This window comes from Neophocaena asiaeorientalis, unplaced genomic scaffold, assembly GCF_003031525.2.
Source record: "Neophocaena asiaeorientalis asiaeorientalis breed wild unplaced genomic scaffold, Neophocaena_asiaeorientalis_V1.1 scaffold130, whole genome shotgun sequence".
In the NCBI taxonomy this organism is placed as follows: Eukaryota; Metazoa; Chordata; class Mammalia; order Artiodactyla; family Phocoenidae; genus Neophocaena; species Neophocaena asiaeorientalis.
This window is the reverse complement of record NW_020173397.1, coordinates 3,781,316-3,805,813: the sequence shown is the minus strand read 5'-3', so window position 1 is coordinate 3,805,813 and position 24,498 is coordinate 3,781,316. Positions and strand designations below refer to the sequence as shown.

Below are 24,498 nucleotides of genomic sequence, written 5' to 3'. Positions count from 1 at the left end.
ACCCACAGAGCTCTGTTTGTCATTGCTTCCCCAGCTTCTCTCTGATCTCAGTTTCTAGAAAGTGAGAGAACATATTAATTTTGAGTTATGATTTTGCTATTTCCACTTATTGGCATAAGTATACTAGCACTGTGCAAACGGTCAGAAGATTTGATTTTCTGGGCTAGCTTTGTTTAATGCTAAGTTTTAGTAAGTCATTTTTCTCTCTGTTCTTCACTTGCCTTTCCTGAAAGCAGATATTACCTCCTAGAGATGAATCAAATGAATAACATAAGTGAAAATAATTTCAGAAAAAGAAAGAATATACTGAGATGTCAGTGTAGCTTTATTAATCATAAATCCTGATCTGATTTGTTAATATAAGTGGATGATTTAGAATGTATCTTTAGAGTGAATTTGAATGAATATATAATTTATCAGACAGTTCTAGTCACCATCTTTGCCTTATCCATAATAACAACAAATATTAACTGACATTTATTGAGTGCTTGTATGTGCTGGACATTGTGCTAATTGTAATTAAGCACTTTGCTTACCAAGTTACCCTTGATCCTCTCAAATACTTATGAAGTGTAAGTATTATTATCCCCACTTTTCAGATGAGAAAACTGAGTCATAGATCAGTAACTTTCCATGGTCTCATAGAAGTGGCAAAGCAGGGTTTCAGGAGCAGGTATGTCTAACTCTAAATACTAGGGTAAATACTTGACCAGTTATAGAAAATACTCTAAAACACCTGAGGTAAGAATATTTATTTAAAAAAACAAACACACACAGATTTGCTTAAACATCAGATAAAGGGCAGTGATCATCACTTGTTTTTTTCCTACTGAAAAGTTTTCTTGAAGCTGCCTTTTTTCATGCAGGTCTTTGTTTCATTGCCTTAAAAGAGATAGAAGAGTCATTGGTAAGAATCCACAGTTCGTAAGAGTCACTAATTTAAAGAACAGTTTTAAGTGGTAGTGGGTGGATGGTAGATTAGTAAACAAGTATTTTTCAAAGGACATTCTGAGGGGACTTAATGAAGGATGGTAAGAAGAAGCCATTACTAAATTGGGAAGAGGAGGTATGGTAAATCTCTAAGAAGGAAAAGAAATGGCAAGAGTTAATATTAGCCAAGACACTTTTGATTGCAGGAGACAGGAATTCAGTATCCCTGGGGAATTTTTCTTTTTTAATGAACAATTTATTGATTTTTAAGAAAAAGAAGATTACATGAAGGGCAAGAATGTTTCCTCCGAGTTGATTTTTCTCAAGGAACTCAACACCACGTGCACTCACTTGCTCTGCCTGTCAGCTTGAAGTCTTCCTTTCACCCATTCACACCAGCTTGTCAGGAGCACCTTAGACATGGGCATGGAGGACTCTGCTCACAGACAGAGTCTTGAAACTTGAGGGAAAAAAAGGCTTTCGTGCTCAGATTGAACTTTATAAAATTCTGCTTGGTGGCTTATGTCATATGACCCTTACTGGACCAGTCACTGTGCCTTGGGAGGGAGGCAATATGATTGGTTTACCTCATGACTCACCCTCATTTCTATAACCAGTCTTTGAGGAATGGTGATTCCATACTATGAGAACCAAGTGAAGAAGTATTGATAAGAAGAAGAAAAGTGCCTTTCATGGCAAACCAGATAATGAACGCTAACTCATGGGTGATAAATCTTTCATCTGGTCCTGTCCTCCACACCTCAAAGCAAAACTTGACCATTTCAGTCAGTACAAAACTTTTTTTGTTTTTAAAGGTCCAAATAAAAACAGAAAATACTTCTCTTTGGTGAAGGACAGATTCATTTTTAATAGACCACCAAGCCGAATGCTTTGGTATGGGTTTCACTTCAGCATTGGCAAGATAAAGGGAAGAGACAAGAAAAAGTATCTTGGATTCCAGTGAAAAATAGTATTTTCTTGATAAATTTGATTGAGTTAAAGTTAATTTATGCTCAGCATTTAAATGTCAGTTGTTTGAATTTTAGATCACATCTTTAACTGAGGAGGGTGTAGAACTGTTTAATAATCTGGTGAAAAGGCTGTGTATTGCTGACTTGTGTGGGAGTTGATATTGCTTGAAAGCTTATTCAGCTAACCATATTACTGCTTGAATCCTTGAATCCTATAAAATGTAAATAATTATAGTTTAATTGACTTTTTTTTTTACCGTTTACTCAAAATTTTTCTTCATTCTTGTGAATGTATTTCATTTCCCACATTGAATATTTCATTTTTTTTTCCTCTTTTGCCAGAAATGGCTTAGCTTAAAGTAATAACAGATTTTGATTATGCTGTGACGGAAAGCACGAATTCTATTAATGATGATTGGCGCAGCCTTTTCTTAGAACATGTCTTTAAATTCTGATGATACACTTGATGTGTACATCCTGATATTTCAGGATTTAGCTGGTCAGCTAGTTCCCTGAAATTCTGAGCATCTCCGGAGTGCCAGCTCTGGGACTAGGTACTGTGGAATACAAAAACAGTCAAGATTGTCACGATTCTTGCCACAATCCTTACTGCAGCTCTGTCAGCAAAGGGGGTGGAGCATCAGTCATGATAACCCCTGGACCACCACATTACTGGCTCAGTTAATCTGAAGGTTGTGGTTGTGATGGTTTGTAGCACAGAAAAAGAAATCTCTGCCACAGTCTAAGAGATGTCTGTTTTAATCCCAAGACTAATTCCCCTGGTTCTCTCTGTGGTCTTGGAATAGATCCCTTGACTTTCCTGTGTCTTACATTTCCTCTGTCTCCAACGGAACTGATCTTTTTTTTTTTTTTTTTTTTTTTAACAGCAATTTTTTAAAATTTATTTTTGGCTGCACTGGGTCTTCGTTGCTGTGTGCAGGCTTTCTCCAGTTGCAGCGAGCGGGGGCTACTCTTCACTGTGGTGCATGGCCTTCTCATTGCAGTGGCTTCTCTTGTTGCAGAGCATGAGCTCTAGGCACGCAGGCTTCAGTAGTTGCAGTGTGTGGGCTCAGTAGTTGCGGTGCACAGGCTGTAGGGCACGTGGGCTTCAGTAGTTGTAGCTCGTGGGCTCTAGAACGCAGGCTCAGTAGTTGTGGCACATCCGCTTAGTTGCTCCACGGCATGTGGGATCTTCCCGGACCAGAGCTTGAACCCATGTCCCCTGCATTGGCAGGTGGATTCTTAACCACTGTGCCACCAGGGAAGTCCCTGGAACTCATCTTTATCCTACTTATTCCCAAAAATTGTCTGAGCCAACAAATGAGATAATAGATACCAAAGTGTTTCAGAAATGTAAAGAATTAAGCAGGTTATGGTTCTGTTAATGTATCGGCTTACCTCATTTAATTGCACTTCGTTTTCCTGCACTTCACAGATATTTCATTTTTTACAAATTTAAGGTTTGGGGCAACACTTCACCAAGCAAGTTCTATTGGCGCGATTTTTCCAACAGCATTTGCTCTTTTCTGTCTCTGTGTCGTATTTTGGTAATCCTCACAATATTTCAAACTTTTTCATTGTTATTGTATATATTATGGTGATCTGTGGTCAGTGATGTTTGATGTTACTATTGCAAAAAGATTACAACTCACTGAAGACTCAGATGATGGTAAGAATTTTTTAGAGTTAAAGTATTAATATTTTTTAGTTTTAAAGTATGCACATTTTTAAAGATATAATGCTATTGCAAATTTAATGGACTACAGTGTGGTCTAAACATAACTTTTATATATACTGGAAAACCAGAGCACCTCATATGAGGTGCTTTATTGTAGTGGTCAGGAACCAAACTCGCAATAATCTCTGAGTTAAGCCTGCACTTATAAGATGTAGCCTTACTTAAAGGTAGAGGGGAAAATCTGGCTCACTGGAGCTAGGTTTACCTTTCTTGTGCATGTAAATATCTTAGTCCAGGGATTACTGCTAACTTTGAGTATCTGTGATCTGGCCAGGGCACACAGGCGTCATCTGGCAACTCAAGTCTTTTTTTCAATATATGTCACTTAGCCTGTTAAGTCGCGTGGGCCAGCTTCACCCCTGCATGCTTACCTCTCTGCTTTTCCTAAGTCTTTCTCACTCTTGGATATTAAAAAAACTATGAATCAGTCATCTTTTCTTTCTGCCATTTTGTAAACTTGGTAAACTGCATCCGAACGTCAGAAAAAAAAAAAAAAAAAAAAAGCTTTTTTAGGGAAAGGGCTTATGCATTCTGATTGAAAATATATGGACTCTGATATTACAGAGTTTTTGCCCTTCTCTGATTTCAGTGATTTCGATTTGCCATCAGTGGTCTGATGAAAGTCTTGTAGCCTCTTATTTGCAGTTAACTTACTTCTCACTAGCACTCTGGGCCTCGAGTTCAGTAATGAAATTGTGGCTCCAGGAAACTTCTGACATTTGGAATTGCAGTTCAATTCAACTAGTGTTTACCTGAGTTGCTTCCAGAATGTGAGGGACCAAAGTGAAACCTGTGTTCTCCTGCTGTACGAATTCTGGTGCACAAGTAGTATTCAGGTTTGGTAGTCGGAGAGGAGACAAACAACCGAACCATTCTCATATGGGAACAACATTTTAGTATGTGTGAGAATGTGCAGTTGCTATGAGGCAGAAAAGACACACATGCTTATTTGGTTGTCGAGGAGAGATCACTTATATTTCCCAGGCCAGAAAATGGCTTCTTTGCAGAAGGCAGTGTTTGAGTTAAGCAGAAGTGAGAAGGGAATCCTGGGAAGACAGTGCCCTGGCCTGGGCAGGGAGACTGTCAGGGGAGCAGTGACTGTATTTCCATGTTACCTTAAACGAACCTACTTAGCAGTATGAACCTTCCTTAAGATACAATTTTGTTGAGAAGTGCAAATCACACAAAAGATTTACAACAGAGCTCTCTACTTAAAGCCAAACAGTGGGGGCAGAGCCTTCCCTTGGTGCCTAATCTTTGTATCAAAAAGTGATCCCTGAGGGAATAAGGATGTATTGTATGAATAAATTAATCATGGCTGCCCCTCCTCAGCATCCCTGGAGTTTTGTAGAGTTTAGCTTGAGGAATCCTCTCCCAAATATAGATCTGCATGTAAAGAAGTGTGTAAAGCTAAGACTAGATAATATGGAGTCCTGCTTTGGAAGGACTTGAATACTAGTCTGATGCATTTTACTTAATCCAAGAGGCATCGGGGCTCACAACAGACTTGTGTGCAAAGGAGGGGCCTGATTTAGAGTGGTTCCATAGAAGGATTCATCTGGCAGTTGTGTGTGGGTTGGTGTGGAGTGGCAGTCAGCCTGAAGTTGGCAAAATGAATGTCCTTAAGCCAATGAGAGGTAATGGTGAGACAGCCATGGGTGCCAAAAACAGGACTTGTATGCTGATTGCATTTGCCCTTCCCCCGCAATAGGAAATTTACACCTTCTAGAGATATCTCGGATCTGAGGGAGGGCATTGTGTGAAGAGGGCATAAATATTAAGCTGAAAGAGTTTTGTCATCTGCCGTTCTGTTCTCCCACTACCCCAGGAAAAGTGGTATTCTTTCTAGAATTGGGCAGTGAGCTCATCAACTTTTATGTGCTTTTCACATTTTATACTTGGCTTTTGAAGAGTATCTGTGCTTCACGGGATTAATACTTTTCAAATGAACTTTGGCTGTTGTTTGAGCTCTTCATAAAATATGGTGCTACTCTGACTGCTTTAAATGTTAAATATTTAACAAATAACTGAAAGAAAAATCCTGTAATCCCCGATGAACGGTATTTTCATCTGGCCATTGTAGTCCACTCAAGCTGTGCTGTGGCCTTCCTAGTTTGACCACAGTGACCAGGCTGGACCATTCCCTGTTACAATCACGCAAAGCTCTGATATTGATTCTGTGTCGTTTCAGCACCACCTCCACCTTCATCTCGTCAAAATACTCAGGTTGGCTTGCGTTTATGGTCTCCAGTACCATTCTCATGCTAACAAAAGCACGCAACTAAGGGTCACTCCCGTATCTTGATTTGTCTTTCCTTCTAGATACCAAAGCAGAGCTCACAAGCTAAATTGCCTACTGAGTACTATGGGCCTGGTATACACTAGGGATTGGTAGAGACTGTGGCAAACAGAAGACCGCTTGCCTGCTTCCAAGTGGGAAGCTGGTGCTCAGCTCTGCCAGTTGTTTCCCTGATAGAATGAGAGCCTAAGGTAGTCATCCTTTTAAAGGAGTGTTTCTCCATGTGTGGTCTCCAGACCAGCACCACCAGCATCACCTGGGAGCCTGTTAGACATGCAGATTCTCGGTCCCCATCCCAACATCCTGAATCAGGAACTCTGGGAGTGGGACCCAGCATTCTGTGTAGTAACAAGCCCTTCTGATAATTCTGGAGCTCACTCTAGTTGGGGACCCACTAGTGCACCCCCCTGATTCCTCTCGAAGCCTGATATTTAAGAACTGTGTTTGAGTTTCAAGAAAACCCTAATTATCTAGATGTCTATTTGATTTTCAGTGTTTTCAAAACAGTTTTAGCCATAAAAGGCACACACAGTTTTGTAAGCTAAATCCGTTTCATGTGCCATCACTTTCCTGCCTCCACTCAAGAGTCTGAGTATGCTAACAGAAAGGATGCTATTCTGTCTAAAAATTATAGGGCTTCTCCCCTTGGAGTATAAAAGTTTGCTGACTCCAGGCCTGGGCAGTATTTCTCAGATTTTTTACTGATCCATTTCTGAGAGCAAAGGAGAGTCAGCACCTGCCCCCTGGGAATCTGGGAGCATATCCTAAAGCAATCCAATGCAAAGTACAGATTTTGTTGAAGTTTTTCCTTTTACCTTTAAATTTGTGTGAGTTTTATACCTGTTCCATCATATACTCATTTCTGGCTTTTTGTCAGAACAATGTGTTAAATTGCCTTCAAGTTAAATTCCTAAACTTCCACCTAAAAATGTTTAAAGAAAATTTATACTCCAGAAAAATGTCCAATTTCCCAATAAAATAGAGACAAAAAAAACCAAGAAGTCACCCATAAAATGGGGGAAATCATGAGCCATACACAAGAGCAATATTCAAGAGCTGTATACATGACTAGAAAATACTCTCTTTCCATCTTACTTCCCATACCTCCAGTGCCACATCTGAGTGAGTAAAGAGCATGTACTAAAAATCACTGAACGCAGTGAGTGGTCAGGAGGCTTAGTCAGGAGGCTTATTTTTAGAAATGCTTGCCACGAGTTTGGATGAGTTTTAGCACTGGGTCTTATCTAATCCTTGCCTCACATGGTCACCATTTCATTTCCCCTAAATCACTTTTGCAAAGATGGTAAAAAGGTTTGACTTCATGTGCCAACATCAATTGATTGGAGGTAACAGCCTGAAGCGCTGCGTTGAGGATTGTGAATCTGTGGCTGGCATAGTCAATTTTCAGTGTCTGCCATGAGAGAAGGCATGGCACCTGCTGGTCCAAGTGATACATATGTGCCGTCCCTACTCCACTCAGCACTAATGAATAATGCAAAACAGTGTCTGAACCCTGGGAGGTCCTGCTTGATGATGGGGTCCTTGTTTAAACCCAGTTCTCTGGGACACAGAGCATCTATAACAGGGGTCCTTTCAGCCGCAGCCATGATTTCAGCAACCTAAGTTGTCAAGGGCTGTGGCCATTATCATAGGTGTTAAACACCCATAAGTCCATCTTCTAATTAACAGAGGTACAATATCTGTCCTATTCCAGCCCTTCAATTTCAGCTCGTCTCAGACACCTCCCCTCCACTCCTATTTCCCAAGATGCTATTCAAATATACTTATATTGATCATTTAGTGTCTTAGTATTAGAGGTGTCATCCAGAGGCTTCAGCTTTCAGAAGTCAGAAGTCTGTCGGTCACCCTCTCTTGGGATGTCACTTCAGTATAGAAAAACACACTCTTTTCTTTGACTCTCCCACTACCTGTTTATGGTGCATAATCACTAGGGCCGCTTTGCGTTTAAGGTTTCTCGCTGAGTTCTTTTTTTTTTCTGGAGTTAATGAGATTACTTACAATTTATAATGTCTCCCTTCTCCTCAGGTCAGAGGAAGACAAATGACTTATCGATCAGTTTATAAGCAAAAACAAACAAAGCAAAACAAAAATAGCAGAATCTTTAAAAAATTGACTTAAATTAACATAGTTGATGTCCAGCTAGCAGGACAGGTGTTCTTTTTATCATCCCTGTTTTTCAGATGAGAAAACTTAGAAATTACTTTCTAGCTGAGAAGCACTGAAACCAAGACTGAGTCTATGTTGCTTGACACCAAATTCAGGGATCTTTCCACTGGGTTATGCTCTCTGCCCCTTTGCCCACACAGACTACCCACTGATTGTGATCCCTGTCTTTCTAGCTGCTCTCCATTCCAGCCCTGAGCTCCATGCTTTTGTAAATGGTTAATGCCAGGTAAATATTTGGCCAAAAAGTAAACCAACGACTGCGTTCTCAAAACCTGTTTCGTTTGTAGAATCATTTAAAATACATTTTATCACATCTCCTTGCTTAGAATCATATCTTAGTTGAAATTTAACCTCACAAAACTGTGCAAAAAGTAAAAGAGGTGCGTATAAATCTATCTAAAGATCAGGAGGCTCTCGTGCTGTTGAAACAACTGTCAAAGCCCAAATTGGTTGCAATGCAAGGACTAGAATCCAGGTCTCCTGACTATCAAGTCAGTTATCCTTCTACACAGCACAGCTTAACTCAAATATAAGTGCGTATGCCTGTTTGTGTGTGTGTGTGTGTGTGTGTGTGTGTGTGTATAAAAGTTCTAGTTCTTGACCTGCCAATAAACTACCTGTGTGAATCTTAGCAAGTTACTGGGTCTCTTTGGATCCCACTTTCTTTATTTGTCAAAATAGGGTGTTGGATTTGATGGTGTGCTTATAAAATCATGGGATTTTAATGCTGGAAGATACTTAGAGGTCATCTAATTCTACTCTTTAAATTTACAGATAAAGAAAAGTGATCTCTTCTAGCTCCAGATTAAATCCTGAGAGGAACATATGGCTTGCTAACAGAACTAGCTCATCTGAATATTGCAACTACCCCATCATCCCATTTCTGCCCACTTATCAAATGTGTGCCTGTCATCCAGGCATGTAGTTGCTCTAGGCCTCAGCTTCCTGATCTGTAAAATCACAGGGGTTGGACTTAGGTCCCTTTCAAATTTAAAACTTTGAGGATTAAGAACGGTATCTTTGAAAACTGACATCTTTGCTACCCCTTGGGATATGACTCAGAATGTCGTGCAACATAACGTAACTCTAGAAAGAAATTAGGCAGCATCAAGGTGAAGTTAAGAGCATGCATCTTGAGGACTCTGATCAGAGGGTAAACTTGCTCAATGAGTACCTGAATTTGAAAATTCCTTGATTGATGTCTTCTTTTAAAAATAATAAACATCCTTCACTGTTGGCCCAAAGATACGGAAAAAGGAACCAATTAAGAGGGTGATGTTTCATAGTTAATTTCCTATAGACTTAGATGCTACGAGTTAGAAAACCATCCCTAGGTCCTTCTGCCTTAATAGCTATCACATTCTAACCAGTCTCAGTATTTTTCAGTTGAGCATCAGAAACCTCACAATCTATTAAATATTGCATTCCAAGTATCTGTTTACTCAGTTGATAAAAATTGCCAATGGGACAGGAACTGTCTGTCACTTCCAGAGCAATTAGTGTGTGAAAACTTATCAAAAGAAATCTGTCAAGTTTGAACAAGTGTAAATATTGCATGAAAGTCCCTAAGGAAATCAGATGGAGTGGGATACATTTTTGCAGCACATGAGCATTTATTTTGTTTTACTTACTTGGCTTTATTTTTTCAGAATGTGGATAGCATTTCATGTAACCCAGTGAATTAATGTTCTGCTCTGATAAAAATAGACTGGTTCTTAGGGGAGAACTGCATGGTCTCATGAGTACTATAACAATACTAGCTCCTTGCTTTCAAGCTTCAAAAGCTTTTACTACTTTGGGAGGGAGCATTGGAATGGGAGTGTAGGTAGAAGGACTAAGATGTAGTCTGTTTTGCCACTTTCTGACTCTCCAGTCTTACCTTTTCGAGGCCTCAGAATTGTCATATTTTTTGTTTGATTGTTGTTGGCTTTTTGCTTTGTTAAAAAACACTTTTTTTTTTGGCCATCCCGTGTGGTTTGCAGGATCTTAGTTCCCTGACCAGGGATCGAACCTGGGCCCTCAGCAGTGAAAGCGCTGAGTCTTAACCACTGGACCGCTAGGGAATTCCCTTTTTTTTTTTTCTTTAATAAAATTTAAGCTATGGTTAAAATCATGAAAAGCCTACAGGCATATAGGCAAGAATTGAAAAGGTATTCCGAACAATAGCTATCATTATGTTGAGGTAATGGAATTGCTAGGGAGTTTTGTTTTAAGATTTTATAAATTCAGTTTGTTTTTTACCTTTTTAATGCCCTTCACCCATTTCTCCTACTACCTCACCCCCTGCCTCTGGCAACTACCAATCTGTTCTTCATATCTATAAACTTGGTTTGTTGGTTTGTTGCTTTGTGTTTTAGATTCCACATCTAACTAAGATCATGTGATAATCATCTTTCTTTCTTTGACTTATTTCGCTTAGCATAATACTCTCAAGGTCTATCCATGTTGTCCCAAATGGCAAGATTTAATCCTTTTTTAATGGCTGAATTATATTCCATTCTCTGTATATGTGTGTGTGTGTGTGCATGTGTGTCTGTGTGTGTATTTATATTCATACATGATTTGTTTATCCATTCATCCACCAGTGGACGCTTAGGTTGTTTCTATGCCTGGCTATTGTAAATAATGCTGCAGTGAACATGGGGGAACAGATATCTTTTCAAGTTAGTGTTTTAGTTTTCTTGACATAAATACCCAGAAGTGGGATTGCTGGATCATACGGAAGTTCTATTTTTAATTTTTCGAAGAACCTCCATACTGTGTTCCATAGTGGTTGCACCAATTTATATTCCCACCAACAGTGCACAAGGGTTCCCTTTTCTCCACACCCTCTCCAATGCATGTTATTTCTTGTCCTTTTGATAATAGCCATTCTAACAGGTATGAGATAATAGCTCATTGTGATTTTCATTTGCATCTTCCTGATGATTAACGACGTTGAGTGTCTTTTTATGTGCCTGTTGGCCATCAGTATGTCTTCTTTGGAAAAATACTTCTTCAGATCTGCCCTTCTTTTTTTTTTTTTTTAACATTTTTATTAGATTATAATTGCTTTACAATGGTGTGTTACTTTCAGCTTTATAACAAAGTGAACCAGCTATACATATACATATATCCCCATATCTCCTCCCTCTTACGTCTCCCTCCGACCCTCCCTATCCCACCCCTCTAGGTGGACACAAAGCACCAAGCTGATCTCCCTGTGCTATGCGGCTGCTTCCCACTAGCTATCTGTTTTACATTTGGTAGTGTATATATATCCATGCCACTCTCTCATTTTGTCCCAGCATACCCTTCCCCCTGCCTATGTCCTCAAGTACATTCTCTACGTCTGCGTCTTTATTCCTGTCCTGCCCCTAGGTTCTTCAGAACATTTTTTTTTAATTCCATATATATATGTTAGCATGTGGAATTTGTTTTTCTCTTTCTGACTTACTTCACTCTGTATGACAGTCCCTAGGTCCATCCACTCATGACAACTCAATTTCGTTCTTTTTATGGCTGAGTAATATTCCATTGTATATATGTGCCACATCTTCTTTTTCCATTCATCTGTTGATGGAAACTTAGGTTGCTTCCATGTCCTGGCTAATGTAAATGGAGCTGCAATGAACATTGTGGTACATGACTCTTTCTGAATTATGTTTTTCTCAGGGTATATGCCCAGTAGTGGGACTGCTGGGTCGGATGGTAGTTCTATTTTTAGTTTTTTAAGGAACCTCCATACTGTTCTCCATAGTGGCTGTATCACTTTACATTCCCGGCAACAGTGCAAGAGGGTTCCCTTTTCTCCACACACTCTCCAGCATTTATTGTTTATACATTTTTTGATGATGGCCATTCTGACCTGTGTGAGGTGATACCTCATTGTAGTTTTTCTCTTTTTTTTTTTTAATTTTTTAATTTTATTTTTTTATGCAGCAGGTTCTTATTAGTCATCAGTTTTATACACATGAGTGTATACATGTCAATCCGAATCGCCCAATTCATCACACCACCACCCCCGTGGCTTTCCCCCCTTGGTGTCCATACGTTTGTTCTCTACATCTGTGTCTCAACTTCTGCCCTGCAAACCAGTTCATCTGTACCATTATTCTAGTTTCCACATACATGGGTTAACATACGATATTTGCTTTTCTCTTTCTGACTTACTTCACTCTGTATGACAGTCTCTAGATCCATCCACATCTCAACAAATGACCCAATTTCGTTCCTTTTTATGGCTGAGTAATATTCCATTGTATATATGTGCCACATCTTCTTTATCCATTCGTCTGTTGATGAGCATTTAGGTTGATTCCATGACCTGGCTATTGTAAATAGTGCTGCGGTGAACATTGGGGTGCATATGTATTTTTGAATTATGGTTTTATCTGGGTATATGCCCAGAAGTGGGATTGCTGGATCATATGGAAATTCTATTTTTAGTTTTTTAAAGAGCCTCCATACTGTTCTGCATAGTGGCTATATCAATTTACATTCCCACCAACAGTGCAAGAGGGTTCCCTTTTCTCCACACTCTCTCCAGCATTTGTTGTTTGTAGATTTTCTGATGATGCCCATTCTGACTGTGTGAGGTGATACCTCATTGTAGTTCTGATTTGCATTTCTCTGCTAATTAGTGATGTTGAGCAGCTTTTCATGTGCTTCTTGGCCTTCTGTATGTCTTCTTTGGAGAAATGTCTATTTAGGTGTTCTGCCCATTTTTGGATTGGGTTGTTTGTTTCTTTAATATTGAGCAGCATGAGCTGTTTATATATTTTGGAGATTAATCCTTTGTCCATTAATTTAAAGTGGATAGAGTTTAAATTAAGTTTGGACTTAAGTTTCATTAAGTCCCATTTGTTTATTTTTGTTTTTATTTCCATTACTCTAGGAGGTGGATCAAAAAAGATCTTGCTGTGATTTATGTCATAGAGTCTTCTGCCTGTGTTTTCCTCTAAGAGTTTCATAGTGTCTGTCCTTACATTTAGGTCTTTAATCCATTTTGAGTTTATTTTTGTGTATGGTGTTAGGGAGTGTTCTAATTTCATTCTTTTACATGTAGCTGTCCAGTTTTCCCAGCATCACTTATTGAAGAGACTGTCTTTTCTCCATTGTATATCCTTGCCTCCTTTGTCATAGATTAGTTGACCATAGGTGCGTGGGTTTGCCTCTGGGCTTTCTATCTTGTTCCATTGATCTATGTTTCTGTTTTTGTGCCAGTACCATATTGTCTTGATTACTGTAGCTTTGTAGTATAGTCTGAAGTCAATGAGTCTGATTCCTCCAGCTCCTTTTTTTTCCCTCAAGACTGCTTCAGCTATTCAGGGTCTTTTGTGTCTCCATACAAATTTTAAGATTTTTTGTTCTAGTTCCATAAAAAATGCCATTGGCAATTTGTTAGGGATTGCATTGAATTGGTAGATTGCTTTGGGTAGTATAGTCATTTTCACAATATTGATTCTTCCAATCCAAGAACACGGTATATCTCTCCGTTTGTGTGTATCATCTTAATTTCTTTCATCAGTGTCTTATAGTTTTCTGCATACAGGTCTTTTGTCTCCTTAGGTAGATTTATTCCTAGGTATTTTATTCTTTTTGTTGTAATGGTAAATGGGAGTGTTTCCTTAATTTCTCTTTCAGACGTTTCATCATTACTGTATAGGAATTCAAGAGATTTCTGTGTATTAATTTTGTATCCTACTATACCAAATTCATTGATTAGCTGTAGTACTTTCCTGGTAGCATCTTTAGGATTCTCTATGTGTAGTATGTCATCTGCAAACAATGACAGTTTTACTTTTTTTCTGATTTGGATTCCTTTTATTTCTTTTTCTTCTTTGATTGCTGTGGCTAAAACTTCCAAAACTGTGTTGAATAATAGTGGTGAGAGTGAGCACCCTTGTTCCTGATCTTAGTGGAAATGGTTTCAGTCTTTCACCATTGAGAACGATGGTGACTGTGGGTTTGTCATATTTGGCCTTTATTATGTTGAGGTAAGTTCCCTGTATGCCTACTTTCTGGAGAGTTTTTATCATAAATGGGTGTTGAATTTTGTCAAAAGCTTTCTCTGCATCTATTGAGATGATCATATGGTTTTTAATCCTTCAATTTGTTAATATGGTGTATCACATTGATTGATTTGCGTATATTGAAGAATGCTTGCATCCTGGGATAAACCCCACTTGATCATGGTATATGGTCCTAAAGCTTGTGTTTCCTTATTTACTTTCATTTTGGATGATCTGTCCATTGGTAAAAATGGGGTGTTAAACTCCCCTACTATGATTGTGATACTGTCGATTTTCCCTTTTGTGGCTGTTAGCATTTACCTTATGTATTGAGGTGCTCCTATGTTGGGTGCATAAATATTTACAATTGTGATATCTTCTCTTTGGATTGATCCCTTCATCATTATGTAGTGTCCTTCATTGTCTCTTGTAATAGTCTTTATTTTAAAGTCTATTTTGTCTGATAAGTGAATTGCTACTCCAGCTTTCTTTTGATTTCCATTTGCATGGAATGTCTTTTTCCATCCCCTTACTTGCAGTCTGTATGTGTCCCTAGGTCTGAATTGGTCTCTTGTAGACAGCATATATATGGGTCTTGTTTTTGTATTCATTCAGCTAGTCTATGTCTTTTAGTTGGAGCATTTAATCCATTTACATTTAAGGTCATCATTGATAAGAATGTTGTTATTACCATTTTCTTAATGGTTTTGGGTTTGTTATTTTAGGTCTTTTCCTTCTCTTGTATTTCCTGCCTAGAGAAGTCTTTAGCATTTGTTGTAAAGCTGGTTTGGTGGTGCCGAATTCTCTTAGCATTTGCTTGTCTGTAAGGTTTTAATTTCTCTGTCGAATCTGAATGAGAGTAATATTGGTTGTAGGTTCTTCCCTTTCATCACTTTAAATTTGTCCTGCCACACCCTTCTGGCTTGGAGAGTTTCTGCTGAGAAATCAGCTGTAAACCTTATGGAGATTCCCTTGTATGTTATTTGTTGCTTTTCCCTTGCTGCTTTTAATATTTTTTCTTTGTATTTAATTTTTGATAGTTTGGTTAATATATGTCTTGACATGTTTCTTGTTGGATTTATCCTGTTTGGGACTCTCTGTGCTTCCTGGACTTGATTGACTATTTCCTTTCCCATATTAGGGAAGTTTTCAACTATAATCTCTTGAAATATTTTCTCAGTCCCTTTCTTTTTCTCTTCTTCTTCTGGGACCCCTATAATTCGAATATTGGGACTCTCAGAAGTCTCTGGAGTCTCTGAGACTGTCCTCAATTCTTTTCTTTCTTTTTTCTTTATTCTGCTCTGTAGAAGTTATTTCCACTATTTTATCTTCCAGGTCACTTATCCGTTCTTCTGCCTCAGTTATTCTGCTATTGATTCCTTCTAGAGAATTTTTAATTTCACTTACTGTGTTGTTTATCATTGTTTATTTGTTCTTTGGTTCTTCTAGGTCTTTGTTAAATGTTTCTTGTATTTTCTCCATTTTATTTCCAAGATTTTGGATCATCTTTACTATCATTATTCTGAATTCTTTTTCAGGTAGACTGCCTATTTCCTCTTCATTTGTTTGGTCTGGTGGGTTTTTACCTTGCTCCTTCATCTGCTGTGTATTTCTCTGTCTTCTCATTTTGCTTAACTTACTGTGTTTGGGGTCTTCTTTTTGCAGGCTGCAGGTTCTTAGTTCCCGATGTTTTTGGCGTCTGACCCCGGTGGGTATGGTTCGTCCCACGGGTTGTGTACACTTCCTGGTGGAGGGGACTAGTACCTGTGTTCTGGTGGATGAGACTGCATGTTGTCTTTCTGGTGGGCAGGACTGCATCTGGCGGTGTGTTTTGGGGTGTCTGTGTCCTTATTATGATTTTAGGCAGCCTCTCTGCTAATGGGTGGCGTTGTGTCCCTTTCTTGCTATTTGTTTAGCATGGGGTGTCCAGCACTGTAGCTTGCTGGTTGTTGAGCGGAGCTTCGTCTTAGCGTTGAGGTGGAGATCTCTGGGAGAGCTATTGCCATTTGATATTACATGGTTCTGGGAGGTCTCTGGTGGACCAGTGTTCCGAACTCAGCTCTCCAACCTAAGAGGAGCAGGCCTGACACCCGGCCCAAGCACCAAGACCCTGTCAGCCACACGGCTGCTAGTGTTGGAGGGTCTCCTGCAGAGGCAGGGCATGGCTGTTGCTCACTGCAGGGACAAGGACACTGGCTGCAGAAGTTCTGGGAAGTACTCCTGGGTGTGAGCCCTCCTATAGTCCACCATTAGCCCCACCAAAGAGCCGGGTGTCAGAATGGGAGAAATTATTTGCAAATGAAGCAACTGACAAAGGATTAATCTCCAAAATTTACAAGCAGCTCATGCAGCTCAGTGTCAAAAAACAACCCAATCCAAAAATGGGCAGAACACCTAAATAGACATTTCTTGAAAGAAAATATACAGGTGGCCAACAAACACATGAAAGGATGTTCAACATCATTAATTATTAGAGAAATGCAAATTAAAACTACAATGAGATATCACCTCTCACCAGTCAGAATGGCCATCATCAAAAAATGTACAAACAATAAATGCTGAAGAGTGTGTGGAGAAAAGGGGACCCTGTTGCACTGTTGGTGGGAATGTAAATTGATAGAGTCACTATGGAGAACTGTGTGTACGTTCCTTAAAAAACTAAAAATAGAAGTACCATACGACCCAGCAGTCCCACTACTGGGCATATACCCTGAGAAAACCATAATTCAAAATATTCATGTACCGCAGTGTTCATTGCAGCTCTGTTTACAATAGCCAGGACATGGAAGCAACCTAAGCATCCATCGACAGATGAATGGATAAAGAAGATGTGATACATATATACAATAGAATATTACTCAGCCATAAAAGAAACGAAATTGTGTTATTTGTAGTGAGGTGGATGCTAGGTCATGGAAGCATCCTAAGCGTCCATCGACAGATGAATGGATAAAGAAGATGTGATACATATATACAATAGAATATTACTCAGCCATAAAAGAAACGAAATTGTGTTATTTGTAGTGAGGTGGATGGACCTAGAGACTGTCATACAGAGTGAAGTAAGTCAGAAAGAGAAAAACAAATACCGTATGCTAACACATGTATATGGAGTCTAAAAAAAAGAAAGAAAAAAATGGTCATGAAGAACCTAGGGCCAGGACGGGAATAAAGACACAGACCTACTAGAGAATGGACTTGAGGACACAGGGAGGGGGAAGGGTAAGCTGGGACAGAGTGAGAGAGTGGCATGGACATTTATACACTACCAAATGTAAAACCGAAAGCTAGTGGGAAGAAGCAACATAGCACAGGGAGATCAGCTTGGTGCTTTGTGGCCACCTAGAGGGGTGAGATAGGGAGGGTGGGAGTGAGGGAGACTCAGGAGGGAAGAGATATGGGGATATATGTGTATGTATAGCTGATTCACTTTGTTATAAAGCAGAAACTAACACACCATTTTAAAGCAATTATAGCCCAATAAAGATGTTAAAAAAAAATAAAAAGAGCTGGGTAGGCTCCAGTGCTGAGTCGCCTCAGGCCAAACAGCCAACAGGAAGCTTCTGCCAATTTTTAGTCAGATTTTTTTTTTTTTGCTACTTAGTTGTAGTTCTTTATATCTTTTGGATATTAACCACCTTATCAGATATATGATTTGTAAATGTTTTCTTCCATTCAGTAGGTTGCCTTTTCAATTTATTGATGGTTTCATTCACTGTGCAGAAGTTTTTTAGTTTGATGCAGTCCCACTTGCTTATTTTACCTTTTGCTTTTGATGTTACATTCAGAAAGTCATCTCTAAGCCCCATGTCAAGGAGCTTACTGCCTATTATTTCTTCTGGGAGTTTTATGGTTTCAGGTCTTACATTTGAATCTTTAATCCCCTTTGAGTTACCTTTTGTGTATGGTTCAAGGTAGTGTTCCAGTTTCATTCTTTTGCATGTGACTGTCCAGTTTTCCCAATGTCATTTACCAAATTATTGTTCTTTCCCTATGGTATATTCTTGGCTCCTTAGTAGTAAGTTTACTAACCATATATGTATAGGTTTATATCTGGACTCTCTATTCTCTTTCATTGATCTGTGTGTCTGTTTTTATGCTAATACCATACTGTTTTAATTACTGCAGGCTTGTAGTATAGTTTGAATTTAGTGAGTGTGATGCCTTCAGCTTTGTTCCTCTTTCATACCTTTAAAAAGAACAGATAAGACAAGTTATATGTTGTGTAATTTTTAGTCTTACTACATATTTCCCTGCTTTGATGTCTGCATTATCATTATATTACTCATGCTCCTTACTCATTGTTGTGGGCAAATAAAAATACAGTATTCCAGGTAGTGCTCTTTGCTGTGAAGAAAAATAAATTAGTATCATTTTTAGAGACTTTCCCCCTTCAAGAGGCTCAGCGTTTAGCTCAATGTGATCTCACCAGTGCACCAGCCAAGATTCTTTGGCTAACCTTTGCACTTTGGGGTTCAACAGTATTTTACAAAGGTTGCATGTTGAATTGATGTTAGTTACCATCTTAGCACAATCCATTTGAGACTTGTCTTCAGAACTATGGTTTGTTCCTTTGTCTACAGCATTGGAAATGGTTACAGTGTTATATTATTATTACAATTTCGGAAACTTATTGCAACTTTATTTCAACATTTTGTTGTTTTCTGTTGTTTATTGTAACTTAATGGCTTTCTCCAGAACTGAAGTAATACAGTTAATAAGCTTTATATTATACTTACCATTTCTTATTGAAATCATTGCATTAGTTCAGGGTTTCCCAACCTAGGTTTTGTGACATCTTAATAATTTTTTAGAAAAACAGTGTGTGGGTGGAGGGGTTGGGAGGCAGTTCTATATCAAATAAGTTTGCATGGCTTACATACTCTCTAAGAAATTTGAGGAACATTGGAATGTTAAAAACCTCTTGCAAGTCCTGAAAGGAAAAATTTTTAAATCAGTTAAACTTTACTTAATCCAGTGCTTCTTAAAGTCATTTGGTCATGTTACCTTTTTAAATTTGAGGTAGACGGGGGTGTAGAGAACTTCTATTAACAGGGAATTAATATTCCAAGGACCACAGTTTAGAAAATCCTGTAGAATATGTTTACGGTTGTTTGCATCTCCAACTAAAGCACTAAGTAACAAAATCAGTGAAACCAAAATAATTTAAATAGATCAACAACATGTTCATTGACTTTTGTTCTTATATTTACTTTAAAAATGATTAACTTTTAATGATACAGATGTGCTTATGACTCAGAGGGCTTTCACGTAACTTGATCATCACCACATACCTGTATCACATTTATTAATTATCCCCTTTTGATGGATTAAGAAATTGAAAGGGAGAGTGTTTAAATTGAAATGGCTTTCTTTATGGAATACAGGTTTGAGTTTTGCTTTTCTCATCATTTTCTTTTTTTACTCCAATTAGGAAAATAACAAAGCAGATGTCTTTTTTCCTGATATGCGTGGTCCATACAACTTTCTAGTTACTAAACTGTCCTTCTCCTACAAAATTAAGAAAGCCTTGTGGCACTAGCCACTAGCAACAGTTTTGGAAAATATCTTCAGGAAAAAATATATATATACAGTTTATATATGTGATTATAACTCTCCTTGGAGAAGTGTGTGTTAATTAATATTTTGCTGGTAAATTACTTTCTAACTTATACCTTGTGACTTTGGATATGTTAATTTATTCTTAAAACTCTCTTATAGTTAATTAGGGGATAAGCAGTGTTCTCTTCATTGTTCATATGAGAAAATTGAGAAGCTCAGAGATTACTTTGTTTTCCTGAAACTCACATACCAAATTGAGAGATGAGTACATTGCTCTGTGCTGTTTGTTAAATCTCCCGTTTTTATGGGGAAATTGCCTTATCACATGGTACTTCTTCATGACCTATTAGAGGGGCTTTTCCTCCCCCAGATTTTAGTTTCTTGAGGAAGTAACTAGCCTTTTGGGAAGCACTTGTTTATTTACACTGAGTATCCTCTTGACATCTATTGAGAAGCTCAGAGATTACTTTGTTTTCCTGAAACTCACATACCAAATTGAGAGATGAGTACATTGCTCTGTGCTGTTTGTTAAATCTCCCGTTTTTATGGGGAAATTGCCTTATCACATGGTACTTCTTCATGACCTATTAGAGGGGCTTTTCCTCCCCCAGATTTTAGTTTCTTGAGGAAGTAACTAGCCTTTTGTTTATTTACACTGAGTATCCTCTTGACATCGGGCATGGGATTATTTATAATTACATGCACATGTGTAAATAAAATGATTAGCTATTCTCATATAAACATAATTATATCTCTCTAAAATAATGCGTACGGAAATGTTATAATCCAGTGATAAAGGGAAAGAAATCTGCATGACTCCTCCTTTGTATGCAAACAGTGGGTTATTTAAGACACAATATGTTTCCCGTTGCACATTCAGTTATTGAGGCCAATTACAACTGGGGACTCATTGAAGTACTGAACAACAAGTGCCTTTTCCAATAGTTAGTATTCTCTATACAAAGCTGAGGTGACCTTTCTGCCATTTTCCGAGGACACTCCATACATTTAGAATTTAGGCCAGGATCATATTAAAGAGCAGCATACAAGAACACAACCAACTAGTTCTGAAACCTGAGACTCCCTTTGCCTCTAGTTGCTTCCTCTTCCTGCCTAAAATAACTTTTGAAAATAAAACAGGTCATGTTGGCTAATCAGTGCCAGTGGGTACTATATCACTTCTCCAGCTTTGAACAAATCTGGGGATCACACTTTAAAGAGAGGAATCATGGAATGCCTGGAGCTAAAAAGTTTGGTTTCCTCAGAGCACAGTAGTTCACTGCAGCAAATCATTTAAGCTCACTGTCATTTAGGTTTCTTTTCTGAAATTGAAAGCATGGGCTGACGTGCTCGTTCACAAAACATTCACCTAGCTCTTAAGAAAACTTAGATCTTTCAAAGGAATATTTTCAGGTATGACTGCCCATTACACTCATCCCACTGGCATTCTGGGATGAGTAAGTGTTTGTGAGAAGGTCGCTCTTTGATGGCTACTTTATAGTCACTCCCTTACGTATGTAATAATTTTTTCAGCTAATTTTCTAAAAATACAGATTTGCATTTATGGGACCAGGCAACCAGTCATTGTATGTTTAGTGAGTATTTGCTACAATATTAAATCCCCATCTCACTAAAATAGTGGGAAAGGAGTTCAACCTCACAAGTGAGAAAGGAGTAAGAATTTGCATCAAGAGTAAGAGGCATTGGGAAAAGACTGGATTGAGACTCAGAATTGTCTCTAACTAGGGCTGAGTTTAGATTCGTTACTTTGTTCCTCTGTGCCAAAGTTTCTCAGTTAATGGGAAACTATAAAATGTATTGGAAACCCGCAAAGTACTATGCAAGTATGTGGCACCGTGATGTACTATTATGATTATTATCTATCAATTGAAAGAAGTGATCTAAATAGTTTCCAGGGTATATCAAGATTGTAGACTCTCTGGGTCTGTAATTTGAGCATTAGCTCTGTAAGTAATTACATGGTGCTTGGCACATGGTTAGCAAACTATAAATGCTTACTTACTCCCTTGATTTAAAGAGATTGGACTTCTCTTCATCGGCTATCAGTGTACCTTCTAGTCATATAGGAATAAAATCTCACTGACTGATGGTAGGAAGACTATAAATGCTTTAAGGGACTGTAATTACTTCCTATTGATATTTAGCCTGCTGTAAAAGGACCATTGGGCAGGAATATGAATTTTTAACTTGACCAGTTCTTTCATGAGTACAGTAGAGTTCTTACAAAAGACATATTTGTAATGATGATTCTTTTTGCTTTCAGAGCTGAGCTATGCCTGGATTTTCAATGAATACCCTTCCTATCAGGATAATCGCCGCTTCGTTTCTCAAGAGACTGGGAATCTGTATATTGCCAAAGTAGAAAAATCAGATGTTGGAAATTATACCTGTGTGGTTACAAATACAGTAACAAACCAAAAGGTCCTGGGGCCACCCACACCTCTAATACTGAGAAATGATGGTGAGTTTTCAAAGGGGTTTTTCTAATTCTGCTTTTTGTGATCATAGGTTGAGTTCAGGAGGTTGTTATGTTATTGGCATGCAAAGCTTGACTGTGTCAATTAAATTTAAGAAAAGTTTAATGCTTTCTACATTCAGTACCTGTATTTCCTATACTTATGTAAGAAATAAACCCATGAATTCATTTTGGAAGACTAATTAGAAATCTAATTGCTAATCTCAACAGGAATGGAATGTGGATTTAGGTGACTATAAATAACAAAGGAATCTATTTCTTGTTTCTTTCCACTTAAATTGTGTACACAGGCAAAATGAAGTAGAAGGTTAAACAATTAGCTCATTAATCAATTCTATGTAATTTAGTATTCAGTGTCCAAAGAGAACTTCTAAATTATCCACATAACTTCTGGATTTATGATACTGAAGACATAGTTCCAACCACAGTGAAATGTAAGAATGTCAAGTCTTATTTGAGATAGAAGTTTTAATTTCCCACACTTTGGTAAGAATATTTCAAGAAAATATATGAATTTCACTTTACTTACTTAGATGGATGGCATAACAGTGTATGGTAATTCATCGTGTGCGTTTTGAAGACAATCTTGCCGATTTGTATGCCAAAATTCTAATAGCACCATGCCTTTTCCCCACCATGAGTCCTCGTACATTCACGATGAGTATTTATATGTATTCTGTTCCCTCTTCTTGAAATGCTCTTCCTTCTCTCGGTCTCTTGACTAACTTATACTGGTCCTTCCAGTTTCTTCAAATATATTACTTTCTCCAGGAGGTCATGTCTGTGTGACCCCTCCCCCTCAACTATGCTGTATCGGGTGCCTTCTTAAACCACCTCTGCAGAGAAAGTCTGAGCATCCTTACAGCATAGACCAAGCTTGAATTTTTGAGCAAATAATGTAGATTTCAATCATTCATTTACTTATTCATGCATTTAACATGTGTTCATTTAGCACTTGCTATGTGGCAGTCACTACTCTGGGCACCAGTGAACAAAAACCATAAGACCCCTTCTCATGGCATTTACATTGTTCAGAGGATACAGGTACAAACAACCAAACATAAACAAAACCCAAAATGCAGTATTTTAGATAGTAATAAATAAATGAGTATGATGAAACAGAGGTTCTGTGGGGCGGAATGTCTACTTTAGACAGGGTTGTCATGCAAAACCTTTCTGAAGGGATGACATGAGCTGACACCTGAATGATAAGAAGTCTGTCCTGTGAAGATCAGAGGGAGGAGCTTTCCAGGCTGAGTTAACATCACATGCAAAGGCCCTGAGGCCTAAAAATAAATCACTTGGCGTGTTCAGAGAGCAAAAAGAATGTGAGCCTTATGGAGCATAGTGACCAGGGAAGAGGGTGGTTTGAGTTGAGGTTGGAGACTGTGTTTTGTTTCAAGTGAAACGAAAAGCCATTCAAGGGTTTTATGTAAGAGAGTTATGTATGTTTTTTTAAAAGATTGCTTAGCTACTGTGTGAAAAATGGACTTTTAAAAAAGTGCGGGTCAAAACTGGAAGTCCAGTTAAAGACGGTTGCCGTAATTCACTCAGTAAACGGTGGCAGCTTGAACTACCGGGTGGCAGTGGAGAGGAGAGAAGGGGATGGATTCAGGATATAGATTGCAGTTTGCTGCCAGGACTTGCTGATGCATTGCATGTGGGAGGTGGTGAAAGAGAAAATCGAGGATGACACATAGGTTTCTGGCATAGCAGCTGGGTGGATGGGAATGCCATTTACTGAAATGGATTTACTGAACAGGTCTACAAGGGAGAAATTCAGAATATTATTTTAGTCATTATTTATGAAGCCAAAAGCATAACTTCTCCCTTGGCAACAGAAAGAATTGTTTGTTTTGTGCTTCTTGGTCCATCTCTCTATCATAATATTCATCTGGTATATTCATATTTACTTGTCAGCCTGCCCTCCCCCACCCCGCTGACGCTGACATGTGATCAAGCACAGACCACAGTTTTCATCCAGTTTGGTGCGAGGGTGCAGCACAGTGCTTGCCACATGGCAAATGTTAAATGACTGTGTTGCATTAGGCTGAGTTACATCAAATAAAACCGAACAATCTCATCAGTTTAACAAAAAAGGTAGGCAAAGGATCGATTCTGTTAAAAAGCTATCAGGGGCTTCCCTGGTGGCGCAGTGGTTGAGAGTCCGTCTGCCGATGCAGGGGACGCAGGTTCGTGCCCCGGTCTGGGAAGATCCCACATGCTGCGGAGCGGCTGGGCCCGTGAGCCATGGCCGCTGAGCCTGCGCGTCCAGAGCCTGTGCTCCGCAGTGGGAGAGGCCACAACAGTGAGAGGCCCAC

The 24,498-nt window shown here is 38.7% G+C and overlaps 1 protein-coding gene across 1 annotated transcript in view; it reads left to right on the top strand.

The window, feature by feature from the left end:
* The window catches only part of CNTN4 (contactin 4), a 482,944-nt gene that overhangs the window by 275,943 nt on the left and 182,503 nt on the right, over positions 1–24,498 (top strand). The window contains exon 5 of the mRNA XM_024747094.1: positions 21,965–22,162. Coding sequence (XP_024602862.1) covers positions 21,965–22,162 — 198 coding nt within the window. The remainder of the gene's footprint in view (positions 1–21,964; positions 22,163–24,498) is intronic.